At 41.2% G+C, this 14,304-nt stretch overlaps 1 protein-coding gene across 3 annotated transcripts in view; it reads right to left on the bottom strand.

Annotated features, from left to right (window-relative positions):
• The window catches only part of TRA2A (transformer 2 alpha homolog), a 111,302-nt gene that overhangs the window by 82,690 nt on the left and 14,308 nt on the right, over positions 1–14,304 (bottom strand). For all 3 annotated transcript variants that reach the window (XM_044064615.1, XM_044064616.1, XM_044064617.1), the window contains exons 2-5: positions 11,225–11,358; positions 10,623–10,830; positions 3,660–3,848; positions 108–223 (exon numbers count right to left, since the gene is read on the bottom strand). In XM_044064615.1, the coding sequence (XP_043920550.1) occupies positions 108–223; positions 3,660–3,848; positions 10,623–10,830; positions 11,225–11,358 (647 nt within the window). The remainder of the gene's footprint in view (positions 1–107; positions 224–3,659; positions 3,849–10,622; positions 10,831–11,224; positions 11,359–14,304) is intronic.

Genomic DNA, 14,304 nt, shown 5'->3' with positions numbered 1-14,304 from the left:
AGCCTATTGCACAATTTTATTCCTTTTTCAGAAGATGTCAAAGTATAAAAAAAAGTCCAACATGAATAGGTACACAAAATTGAGACAATTATGCAAGCCAAACTTACTGAGTCGGCCTTCCCATATAAATTCCTGGAGTAGGTGTGTGCGCACGCTTTGTGATAGAATAATCTACACGAATCCTCCTTCCATCCAATTCCATTCCATTTGCACGTTCCATTGCCTTAGGAAAATAAGAGATACTTCTTGTCAAGAAACTTCTAACTTCTAGAACTACACTAAATATAAACAGAGGATCACCGTTACATGAATTTTTAGAAAATTAAAATTGAGCAAATACAATTTAAATTTTTAAATTACTAACGGTACTCATCCATACAAATTACACAACTTTTGCTTTTCCAGCCAATCCAGACATTTGACTCCCCAGAACAACTCTCCCCATCCACAAAGTCAGTATGACAGACTGTTTTTTTTTTTTTTAAAAGCAACACTTCATATTTAGGTCAACAGCTGTCAACACAGCCACTGGGTAGCACAACTTCAAATTCTTTGCCATCAGAAGGCCTTCTGGTATTTGGATGCCAGGTCTTGCAGCAATCAAAACTTCATACCTTCAGGAATCTTGTTAGAAGTACTTCTGCAATGTGGATCCACGCAAACAAGTCAAACATGCTTTGCAGATGTAAAGAAGGGCATAACACTATCTGATTAGAAAACAAAGGAGTGGTAGTTGGTTGAGAGAATAAACTGTGTGTGTGTGTGTGTGGGGGGGGGGGGGGGTGAGAGGGACAAGACATGGACTTACAAGATAAAATTCCCAAATATTTGCTTTGTTCCGCAGTATTTCTCCTCTTTTCAGAGCTACTGGCAATTCTGCTTTAGCTCATAACCACACACAGGCTTTCAAAGTCAGAATGTTTTTATGTGTCTGTACTGCTTAGTAAAACAGGAGCAACTGAAGCTTTATGTACTGGAAAATCACAATCTGGTTTCTCCAGTTTGAACTACAATGTTGCATCATGTCGTCTATTTTCACCTCAAGCTTAATTTCACCCTTCAGGCGAATTTCTTGACATCCACTTCTCAAAACACAATCTTAATGTAAAAATACACTCCTTTACCATTATCCCTGTATTCAGTTTCCTACAGGCTGTTGAGGAGAGATCTATGCCTGACATAAAAGGCGCAGTCAGACCCCACTGAGGGACCTCCTGCATATTTGCAACACACCAGAATTACCTGTTCTAAAAGACTTGAACCTTGTCCGCGATATAAATTCAAGTGCAACTTGAACTGGATGGGGAATAGGAAATTCGTCCCTGGCTTGGCACCAATGTCTCTAATGGACACAGGCATCCTGTAAATGGTTCATTACCTAGGCCCCTGTTTGTAAATGTTTCAAACCCCCAACCCCTGCTTACACTTCAAGGGTACCAAAACTTGTCAGACTTGGGAAGCACGGTTAGGCTTAAAATGGCCTTTGTGGTCATTAACCTTGTAAACTCATAGGAACCACACATTATACAAAACAGAAAGGATCCCACGGCAAGGACTTGTTCTGCGAAGTTGACTGAAACAGATTGTGTCAAGCTGGGATAGACCTCTATGGACATCACAAGCATTGTAAATCCAGCCAGAAGGGCAGAAGCCCAACAATAAATACTGTAGCAATGACCTTTACTATTATAACAACGAAGTGACTAGAAGCATCCACAAACCCACTGGACTCATCTTCTCAGCAAATTTTATACAGACAGGTTCAGCCAGCAGTTAGGAAGAGCACAAAAAGTGGAAAGCAGAACTATCAAGTGCTACTGATGAAGTTAAGCCTCCAGAAAACCATTACCAACCCAAGTAAAAAAAAAAGTACAGATTAAACAGAGAGATACAAGTTTACTTAGAAACTTAAAATATTCCATCTATCCCAGCCAAAGGTACTGTGACTACAGAAGCTGATCTGAAGCCATCAGTCAAATGCGCACACTAATACCAGGCTCAATATGGACAGTCAGGTTTGAGACACAAAGGACAGTCAATTCCCATGGCCCTCTGGCTCTCCTTCCTAAGGCTGCCTTGTATCAATTTTCCATATGGGATTACCTGAATCTTGAGGTAAACATACCAATGATTAAGCATTTGGTTAATATGATGGGTCACAAGCAGAGAGACCAAAAAGCAGGTAAATCTGATGAATTGTTGAGCACCAGTACTAAACCTCACATCTGTAAGGGAGGGAGCTAAGTGTCTCTAAAGGGGGTTTTGAGCACTTAAAAATACTAGACACACTGTTGAGAGATTGAGCCCTCTTAGAAATGCATCCTCATACACTGTTGAGAGATACGGCAACTTGAGCCCTCTTAGAAATGCATCCTCATAACACAGTCAGATCATGGGAATCTCTGGAGTTCAGCTCAACACCTCACAACCAAGTGACGACTCCAGGTATTTCTACAGTTACATCCCACTGACACCTCTAGGAGCCAAAACACTTAAGTAGCATTACTTTGGAATTAATACAAATATGAACAAAGTACTCATTTAATCTTAACACTTACACAATGGCAAACTGATATTTGACACGGCAGATTGTGTGAACTAGAGTGGTTGCTGAGAATTAAGTTGTGTACAAATTACAAACACAAGTTACTGTTTACTGAGAATTTAAATCCATTTAAGACCTAGAACCTAAAGAACACTACCACAAAAAATTAATAACCTTTATGGTTCCAGTGTTGAGCATTTGTTTGAAATGAAAGGACAACTGAATTCTGTCAAGACCACGGGGGTCACACCATTTTATACATTTTTTCCCACAATGATGTGTTAGCCGGTTGCAGCCCTTCCGATTCTAGAGTTAACCGCCTCAGACTCCCCTTCTCAACCACCACTCCAAGGCACTTGAAGCTGCTGATGTTACACTGTTTCAGCTTTTTCTGAAGTTCCATTTGCTGCCATACCAAGACCTATTAAACATACCATTTCAGCTCACACGCTTAAGTTTTACATTCTATTAGTCTACAGTTACCCGTGGTGGTGCAGTGGTAGCGTTGTTGCCTCACAGCAAGAGGTTCTCCCGTTCGATTTTCGGCTGGAGTGCCTTCTGTGTGGAGTCTGCAAGTCCTCCCCAAGGTTGGGTGGGCATTCGAAAGACATGCATAACGGGCATGCCTTCGCTGAAGGTTGGAACGTCGAGTGTTCGTGAAAATCTACTGCCAATCATTAGCGGACTGGAGTTCCCCTGTGACGACCCCTAACCGGGAAAAGCCGAAAGACACTGTATTCCTCTACAATTTGACGTTTCTGTTTAGAGTCTCACCTACTGGGTAACCCCCCCCCCCCCCAGGAGTCCAAACACTGGTCGCACTTTTGTCAAGAAGTCCCTACATAGACTGCACTAATACTAACTTTCTGGGACATCTAGTTACAAGGGAGGCACACCCGCCATAACTAATGCACAACCCTTTTCTCAAATGTATACAACAAAACATGCCAGAAATAGAACGCAAAAACATACTCGTGTAACCCCAGCCCCCAGGTGATATAAACAAACCACTTAAGTAACTAGTTGCTGCATGGCTTAACATTCTGTGTACTATCAGTCACAAGTGAAGCATGCTCATATACACACCAAGAAAGCAAAGGTTGTATTCTCTTACCTCTTTAGCATCCTCAAGTCTCTCAAAATAAACAAAAGCAAAACCTCTTGACCGCCCTGTTCGCTGATCATACACAACATTTACTCCAGCCAGGGGTCCATAACGGGAAAACACTTCTCGCAGATCCCTTTCAGTAGTATACAAGCTGAGGCCAAACACTCCAAGACATGTGTTAGGCTCTGGATTTCCCTGAAAATCAACAGCCAGCATCAGTAGGTACATTTTTCTTCAACGTCCGCAAAAAAAAAGTTAACATACGTAGCAAGCAAGCTGGCAGAAAAATCAAACCATGCAAAACAGTTGTAATCAATATGCTTTGGTTTGAGTGTGTGCTGAATACAAATGCAGGTGTGTCAATACTTATGACTAGCATTTGCATCCACTAACAACTCACAGGCTGCATACTCACCTTTAAATGGATGACCTTTGATAGGAGACATTGGGTGCAGGACTATGAATTTTGACATGTATCCCGATCTTCTCAAGCATGCTCTTAGCTCAGCCACATCATCTCGCAGATAAGCACATTTACTTGCGGTTCTACACTTCTACCAGTATTACTTCAGGACCGGCAATTAAACATGGCTTTGAAAATGTGGTCAAAGAGAAAGCCCTAAAGGAGAATGCCAAACTTACAATATTTTGCAGAAGTATGCAGGGCACAGGGAGTCCCAACTTGCTGCAGAATCCAGTGTATTTGTGTACATGTGTGGTAGCAGCGGGATGTGGGAATACAGATCGACTTAGTCAGGAAGAGGCCATCAAGTTTAGAAACAGTCTAATTTGTGTACTACTGAAAGCCATCAGGAACTAGTTTCCTACACATCACCTTTTGTCAAGGTCAATAAATCCCAATCAGTGTATCCTCTTTTCATAGAAACTTCACGGATTAAGGAGAGCTGCATTAATTAAGGGTGAAAGCAGAGAGATTCTGAAAAGATACCAAAGTAAGGCACCTGCAAAGCCAAGGGGCTGTAGTGAAAGGACTAGCTACTGCAAGACCTTGTGCAAATGAGAACAGCTGCAAGTTGACTAGAAAAATACAAAACTTGTGCCAGCATGAACAATGAAAGGTTACTGCTGAAGGCAGCCCAGGAATGTTGTATTAAAAATTGCACGAGGCACAGTAGACCGATGGTACACACCGAAATTTATCAGCAAGAAAATATTACAGCTCTTTATAGCAAACATGACTGAAGACATAACACAGAATCTCGACTATAAAAAAAACGTTGCCATACCATGAGGGAATAAGGTGGTCAAAAGACTAGGAACAGGAGCATGCAACTTAAAATGCTGCTACGCACTGTTGAATTATGATGTAGTGTACCTACCTGCAAAGTTCTAGTGTACCTACCTGCAAAGTTCTAAGTGGTTGCAAATCGGAAGCCACTACAGCAGGGTAGACTATTGCTCACAAAATTCCTGAAGTGATTATGATATTACAGCACACACCTCTATCAGTGCGCTTTTTGTTTCATGACATTTAAGAGTTTGAAAGACACTGCTTCTTCACACAAATGTACTTCTGGTGCGAGCTGCACTTGTCAAAGACTTGTAGACATTTGCAGTCAATACCAAAGAACTCGGATACCATTGTATCTTTCTCACAGAATCACAGGATGCCATGAGAAACATCCTGAGGTACTTCCTTGCAGAAACTGACAGAGTAGAAACCCTTGAAACAGGTTTAGATATAGACCCACCTCCAGAAGAAAAGCTCTTTGAACTGAGGTGTCCAGACACTTGGAAGACTCTGCAAGAAGAAAGTACTGTAAATATGGGAAAACATGGATACCCTGTAGCCTTCAAAGAGCTATCACTGCAGCTACACATACTGAACTCTTGGTGCAGTGCTCTGTCCAAAAGGGAACAGAATGTGATCCAGACTCAATAAACCTCAATAAGAGATTTGGATACTAAGAATGTGACAAGCATCTAGACTAACAAAAAAAAAATCTGTACAAGTTGGGTAGTAACAGCATTTTGAAATATGGCACAATCACAAACTGATCCGGCTCTGTTCTAAAGGTATTTTTGTTCTCTAGCACAAAAAGCCTTTCCCAAACTGGGGAGGAAATGGTTCCATCACTCCGGAAAGGGAGGATGCTCTACCCCACTGCCATTTGTAACCAGGATGAATAATCCTGGTGTCTGAAAAATCTGTTGAGAAAGATGGAGATTCAGACTTTCCCTAAGAGTAAAGAAATTGCCTGCCAGGGAGGGCACAGGGTACTTTAGTCATTCTGACTTGTTTGATTGCCCTTTGTTTTCTGAAAGGGGGGGGGGGTCATGCTTTGGAATATCCTTGCCATTGCTTCTCACGTTGTCTGCTTACCAGCATTTTCCTGAGACTTTTTTTTACTCTTGCCAAAAGATGGCAAGATAGTAGAGAATCCATTGGAAATTTTGGAAAAGGATGGCTGGCTGAGAAATTAGAAATTCTCCAAATCAGCTTGCCACTTTCATCACATTTAGATAACAGTGGGTCCAAAAACTAACCCTCTATCAAGAATGAATTCAAAATATCATTTTTGACATCCAAGAGGTTCCGAGAACGTAGCCAAACAAAGTAGTAGTACCAGAATTGGTCAGAGTAAACAAGCCTGACAATTCAAAAATTCTGAAGGAACAAAGATGCAGAAGCATGTATGCTTTCACCATACTTTAATCATTCTGGTCACAAACAGAAGGATTCTATTAACCAAATGTCTAGCAGCAGTAGAAGTAACTATCACGTTTGGGAAGAATGCTTATGTACTCACCACAACATTCCATCTGTGTTGCCCATTTTCATTCAACACTTAAGAGTATTTACTCTGTCACTTCTACCAGATCATGGACAACAGAAAACGGTTATGCTCCCCCCTTTCACATAATGCCGTAGTCCCCAACATACCTCAGATCATACAATGCAGAGCACTGTAAAAGAAAATAGGATAAACGAAACATGTGGAACAAGGCTGCTTCAGTATCTTCGATCCTTCCAAAGGGCAACAAGGAGGAGGTTGGTGGGAGGGAAGTTGAGGAAGAATGGAAGTGTGCAACACAAAAGAAATGTTGTGGCGAGTTCATTATCCAATGACAATTTTCATTCAGTCCTTAACTCTTGGTACAGTGTTCCCCAGCTGCCTAAACCCCAGGAGATTAAAAGGAAGGATATTCCTGAGCAATGCTGAGCCAAAGGCTGCTCTTCCTCTAGAGACCAGATCCAATTTGTAATGAGCAATTGAAGTGGATGCACAAATATCACCCAGAGAAGATGCTAGACAAAAGCAGCCACAGACATACATATATACATGGACAGAAGGGAAACCTCTGCCTATGGAGATTTCCATTCACACGCTCAAACTTTTACAAATTCGAACGCATGGTCTCGACCATATGTGGTTCGAACTTGTAAAAGGTCGATGGCGTGATAGGAACCCAAGCAATACAAAATCAGTCAACCATTTGGCTAATGTTAGACAGTGAACTGCCAAATTCGTAATCCGAAAAAGACAACTGTGTTTTTTCTAAAATTTTGGTTCCAAGTAAAAACTGCAATTGCCTGTGATCAAATACGTGAAACATATACTCTCCTTTGAGAAATATGGAGACACCAGCAGGTTGATAATCTGACTGATCCTGAATTTTGACATCACCTAAGGAAGAAAGAATAATCTGTTCTCAAGGCTACGCTTACCTTTATGAAAAAGTCCAGTAAGGGAGCTCAGAAGACTGTCCAATTCTTATACTCTTCTGGCAGAGTAACAACTACTAAAAAGATAAAAGTTTTCCAGGTTAACATCTGAGCAGACGGTTTAAATGGAAACTGGGCTAGAGCTTGTAAGACCACTTTTAAATCCCAATGGGGAGTAGGCTCTAAATGGGGGGGTCCAAGAAAAATTCCTCTTAGAAAGGCTCTGCAAAGTTTGGACGATGCAGAGAGGAGTGGTGTATTCCTGTAAGAAAGTTGGATATGGCAGCTAACTGTATTTCAATGGTACAACAGCTAGCTTCGTTGGTGAAAACTGAGATTAAAAATTCCAGAACTTCAGAAAATCTGAGTGGAAAAATGGATCTAATTGTAAATTACAAATCTTTACCATTCGCTTTTGTAAAAAGTTTCTTAGTGGAAGCTTTGTGGGATAAAAGAATTGATAGACCAGGGCAGTGATCAATGGAACTGGAGAAACCATATGGTCAAACTTTAGACCTGAAACATCTGTGAATCAAGTCTGCCAGGTGAGCGACAAAAGGTCTGGAATTGGGTCCAGAGTCCACACAGGATAAAGAGGCCACAGAAAGGGAAATTTGCCAAGGAGGATTACTGTGATCTGCAACTGATATATGCGAAGAAATTTGTGACTAGTGGCAACAGGACACAGAAAGGAGACTGGTAGGCCAATTGTGAAGCACAGCATCTTTCAGTAGTTCCACAAAGGGGGAATGAGGGCAAAGAACCCGATGCATTTGCCGAGAGGGGATGCGAAGAGGTCACAGCATGGTTGGGTTGGGAGAGAACAAAGGGATGACCTACTTATACTTGACTGAAGTGCATCTGCCACAGGATACTTCTGCAAGCCCCAGTTATTTCATCTGACAGGACAGGGGATAATAAAGAATGGACCACCGAGTTACCAATGTCCACTGAAAAATTCTCATATGAACTAGGATAATTGCAGCTGACATGGATTCCAAAGCTTGAAAGATTAAATCGAACTGAGAGAAGTGTTGAATGACCTTTCTGATCTGGAACGGAATAGTCTGAACTCTAGGGAGGGGGAGAGATGTTTAAGTAATTGTACTGAGCAAAGCGCCAATAAATTTCACTGCAGTGGTTCCAAGTGAGACTTCTATATTGATGGAAATGCCCAAGATAGGAGCATAAGTGCAGTACGTATCTCTAGCTAAAAATCAGCTGATGCCTGGTTGCAGTGGTTATGAACCAGTCTAGATGTAGAACACACCCAGAATACCTGCAGCCTCAAAAGTGAGCTGCCACTACTGCTATACACTTAGTACACAGCCTGGGGGTTGTGGCGAGACCAAAAGGAAGAGCTCTGAATTGCTAATGACTGGGTCCCAAGAGGAACCATAGACATCTCCTGGGCTGTCTGCTAATTTTGATGACCGTATGCACCCTAAACATAAAGCACATCCATTCATCTTTGTGCAGAAAAGGCAGAATGGACTGAACAGTGATCAACCGGAATTCTATTTTGAACTGACTTAGGTTGCGGAGATCCAAAACTAGTTTCCAGTCTCCAGTTTGCTTTGGCACTAAAGAATCTTGAGCAAGTTCTGGACTCCTCCTGGTCTTGGAGGGCCTCTTGGAGAACTATCTAGCAACTTATGTCTAGTGCTTGCAGCCTCCCTCTGACTGGGTGGAACATTAGGGATGATCTTTGAAGCCAACGAGGCCTGGTGGGAAAATGGTATGATACAACCTCTGGATATTATCCTCCACACCAGAATATTTTGTAATTTCTAATCAGGCTCTCTGGTGCAAGGATAAATGACCAACTGACTCCAGAAACAGTCTGGCCTCCTTTCAGGTGCACTAGTGGGACTCAGACAAAGAATCTCTAGATCCTCGATTGTGCAGCCTTCCTCTGCCATCTTCCCATTACAGCTCACCCTCTGCCCATGGGGGAACAGTTTCCACATGGATTTTATAGGCTCATAGGCGTTTACTACACCAACCACCAGAAGGGCCCTTTTAAGCCTAGTCATGCACCCCAAGACTCTTGACAAGTCCGATAAACTTGATAAGTGTAAGCATAGGGAGATTAACCATTTACAGGTTACCAGTGTCCACTCTTCGAGACATAGGTGCCACACCAGGGATGAATTTCTGGTTCTCCATCCATTTGTCAAAGTTGCACTTGAATTGGATTAGGGAGGAATGCTGCTGGGAGAGATGCCTCAGACAAACTGGAAACAGATTAAAGGGTAGCTAACTGGAAGCCAATAGTAGCCTCTGCCTAGGAGGAGGATATGGTCAGAGAAAGAGATTTGGAAAGTATCTTAATCAAATCCCTATTGAGTCTCATCAGTGATCGAAAGAAAGGTCACGGAGGTACAAATGTGTTTCACACCGGTCCAATGCCCTAGACTCCCAATTAGGTGGGAGACACAGGAACTTTGTTCCACTAGTTCCTTCACGGCTGCCTCGACTACCAAGGCATCAACACACCCCTGCTCCAAAAGGTTTTTTCCTTGGGTGGTGCCAGGATCCTATCTGGCAAAACCCCCATAACCAAAATGTTTCCATAACTCGCTCTGGGCATGTACACTCAATACAAGAAAAAAAGAATCTTGCTACACTGAAGAGATAAAAATATACGTCATTTTAAAATAACATACAGGCAAGACAAAAGGCTAAATGAATACACAGAGTATCCTTGAACTTTGCTTTTGGAAATGTTTGAGCAGCGTTGTGCTAGACAGCAACTAGATAATACAGGGACGTTATGGAGTTACAACCACACAAAAGCAGATAAGCGCCGCAATTTAAAATTACACAAACCAAGTTAAATCTTGTGTGGGCTTGTATTCTGAATGAGAGTACACTCAAAACTTGCAACAGCAACCCAGCAGTATATACACTATTACAAGTGTTAATGTCTGCCAAAACTTTGGCAGAAACCCAATCAGTACTGGCAAATGCAACCCACAACTTGGTCAGCCAAAACAACTTAAATTTAGGTCTACCATTTTCTAAATTATGGTTCACTAAAACGTGCAATAGCCAGTTAACAAGTTAATGTGAACTCTGCCAGAACTTTTGACCCACATGTAACTCCAAGTGACAGAAGTGAGTCACTTAAGACAAACTTCCAGCATAAGGCAGACAAGCTACCAAGTGTGAAGCCCATCTGTAAAGTAACATGCTTTTAACCAAGATAAAAAAAAAATTCTGAATACATTCTTAAACTCTACACATTATTACTAATAAATATAACAAATTTTTTTTACTTGTGTGCGAGATCCCCCAAGTACAGTGTTTACACCACGCACTCGGCTGCTTGCATGTCTTCGCCGACTGGACATAGGAGAATGGCTACGGCTTCTTCTGCGTCGGTAGTCAGGACTATAAGACCTGCTTCGACTCCTTCTCCTGTGTGATCGAGAACGAGACCTTGATCGAGAGTAATGCCTGTGAGAATGTCTCCTAGATCGAGACCTGTAAAAGGTAAAAAAACAAAGATTGTGGTCAAGAGGAAATGAAGCTTAAATAAAATCTACTCAAATGTAGCCCACTACTCTGGGAAAGTTCCCATCACTTCCCTTTAATGGTGCTAAAAACCAACCCACACACCAGGGACTGCAAATGAAGAAAAACTTCTGCACCTACTATAGTGCTATAGTGTCTTTTCATGAAGCAGAATTAAGTGGTGGCCGGGGGGGGGGCTTACTACAGAAAAATCCTGTACTTGGTTTTGGTTCATAAACTATGAAGCAAAATGTTACACGCACAGTTCTACAGGGCATCCATTGGGCTTTAGTTCCACCAGAACAGCGTTTTACAAAGAAAATGTACAGCTCACATTTAGCAAAGCATGACAAATCCTTCATACCTGGACTTTGACCTTGACCTTGAGTGCGACTCTGATCGTTTGGAAGTACGTGACGGACTTCGAGATGCTGATCTGCTCCGAGATTTTGCACGAGCAGGACTTCTGGCTGGTGATTTTGAGCGAGACCTGGACGCCTGGTGTAGAAGGATAAATGTAATTAAAAGATTGCATCAAGCCAGTATCAGGACCAACAACGAAATTCTATTTTTTATCTTAACGTTAATTGCTGCTGAAAGAAATTGTTAGATATCAGTCTTACAATCCTCCAGGAAATGTTTCAAAATCATTAGCCATTAAAAATGTCAAAGTCTCCCTCAAATAAACCTCCTACTTATGACCAATCAGTATTTCAATAAAAATAATTCAGTAATCATGCATTTCATCTATCATTTGAGCATATAGACACTGGAACATAAGCCATACATTTACTTAACCTAGGACCCATTCATTCTTCCAGATTCTTTTAATTCTAGTTCACTCGTTTTCTATTTTTCTTCCTTCATTCTTCAGTTTTTTTCATTTTGACACTCCGTGTTTTCTTCCCCAATTCAAATAATTCATTAAAGCCTTAAATATTCAAGTGCTTCTATCTGACCATTTTTCTTCTTTTCAATTTTTCCCCATTCAATTCTAATTTTCTGAGCTTTAACATTTTTCATTAGCGTTCGTTTATCTTGCAAAATCTTCAATATTTTCGGAAAAAAATCTTCCATTTCTTCACGAACATTAACCTTAATGAAAAAAGAACATTCAGTATAATGAATAACATGGGGATTACAAAACTGCTGGAATTTTTTATTTATTTTTTTTTTAACTAAACTGGAGCCAGCAGGCAATAAGTGCAAACAAATTCTCAATTACGTACATGAAATTATGTTAGCACTCAATACTTTTGCCATTACTAGACCAGGGATACATACTGCTTAGTAATAAGAACAAAATTTATTTCCCTTAAATACCTTACAATTTAAAAGCACACTGAACAGTAGCACAGCCAACCCAACCCACCTAATTCATAACGATGTTGCAATACCCATTTTTTTTTTGTAATGACTACACTAAACACCTCTACCTGGGGCAGAAGGTAACAAAAACCTAAACCTGACAACAAAAGAACATGTACACCTTTTAAAGGCTAACAAGAGAATTTCCATATCACAGCTACAACTCTTCCACTGAAGCACTAACCCTTCCACCTCATTTCACTTGTAGTTCAAATTAACTTTACACTTTTTTTTATATCCACTGTATATACACACCCCTGTAAAATGCCAGGTTTTTGCAATATAAGTGAGACTACAATAATCATTTGAAAACTTTCCCCCACCTTTAATGTCACCTATAACCTGTACAACTCAAATGAAAAACAAATCTGTTGGGGGGGGGGGGATATAAAAAGCATACAATAAGCTGTTGCATACGTGTGCACAAATTAACACTTTGTTGATGCACCTTCCGATTTAAATTACAGCAGTCTTCTTGGGTAGGAGTCTTAGCATGGTATATCTTGACTTGGCAATATTTGTCCACTCCCTTGCAAAAGGGCTCCAAATCTGTCAAGTAGCAAGGGCATCTCTTATGCACCACCCTCTTCAGGTCACCCCACAGGTTTTCTATTCGATTTAGGTCTGGACTCTGGCTGGGCCATTCCAAAACTCTTCTGGTGAAGCCATTCTTTTGTTGATTGGATGTATGCTTGGGGTCACTCATGTTGAAAGGTGATCTTCAGCTTTCTAGCAGACATCTGAAGGTTTGGGGCAAAAAGTGACTGGTATTTGAACTGTTCACAATTCCCTCCACCTTGACTAAAGTTCCACTTACAGATGAAGAAAAGCAACCCCCAAAGCATGATACTGCCACCACCATGTTTCACCACCGGGGTTTCTTTTTTTTTTTTTTTGGGGGGGGGGGGGGGTTTGCACCAAATGTACCTTTTGGGATTGTGGCCAAAAAGTTCAACCCTTGTCTCCACCAAACTGACTTTTTCCCCACGTGCTTTTGGGAGACGTTTGTTTTGCAAATTTTAACCGGGCCTGGACGTTTTTCTGTGTAAGAAAAGGCTTCACCTCGTAACCCTACCCTATAGTCCAGACATATGGAGAATACAGAAGGACTGTTGCCACGTAGTACACAACCAGTACTTGCCAGAAATTCCTGCAGCTCCTTCAGTGTTGTAGGTCTCTTGGCAGCCTCCCTGACCAGTTTTCATCTAGTCTTTTCAACAGTTTTGGAGAGACGTCCAGTTCTTTGCAACGTCACTGTTGTCCCATATTTTGTACACTTTTTGAGGTCAATCTTCAGTGTATTCCATGGTATATCCAATGCAGTGGAAATTTTTTTGTACCCTTCGCCTGACCGATACCTTTTGACAGCGAGATGCTTTTTAAGCTCTCTGTGAACCATGGCTTTTACTGTAACAGGTAACTGAGTAAATGTCAGGAAAATCCTACTAGGGCAGCTGAACTTTATTTGGGGTTAATCAGTCTCTAATTGATGGCAGATGTGTACCCAAGAAGACTGAACGTTTGAAGTATCTTTTGATTTAATTACAAGTATCAGTCTAAGGCTGTGTGCGCACACACTATTAGTGTAAGGCTTTCAGGCTGTGCGTGCACATGCAACCCGCACACTGTACGTTCTTTTTTTTATACCCCCCCCCCAACAGATTTGTTTTTCATTTGAATTGTACAGGTCACAATAAAGGTGGGAAAAAAGTTTTGAAATTATTTATTGTGGTCTCATTATTTGTATCACAAAAACCTGGCATTTTTAACAGGCGTACACTTTTTATATCCACTGTATTAAGTTCTACTTTTCATTCCATTACTTTGAACTCCTCCCAACCAAATGACACTGGCCATTCAGCCTAACACCCAAACTGGCAGTACAAGGATCAATCAGTGCTGCCCTTCTTGTTGCGTTTTTGTCCATTTAAAATAACCTTCAGTTCAAAATTAACCTAGTGTTCCAACATGACCTCCACAATACACTAGCCCCTATTTAAACTTCCCCAATGGCCTTGCTTTTTTAAAATTCCAGTTTCTTTTCTGAAACAGTCTCAGCCTGCATTACATATGCTA

This window comes from Protopterus annectens, chromosome 3.part0 (genome assembly GCF_019279795.1).
Source record: "Protopterus annectens isolate FY-2018-M chromosome 3.part0, PAN1.0, whole genome shotgun sequence".
Taxonomy (NCBI): domain Eukaryota; kingdom Metazoa; phylum Chordata; order Ceratodontiformes; family Protopteridae; genus Protopterus; species Protopterus annectens.
Note: the sequence above shows the minus strand (reverse complement) of the source record. Positions and strands in the feature narration are given on the sequence as shown.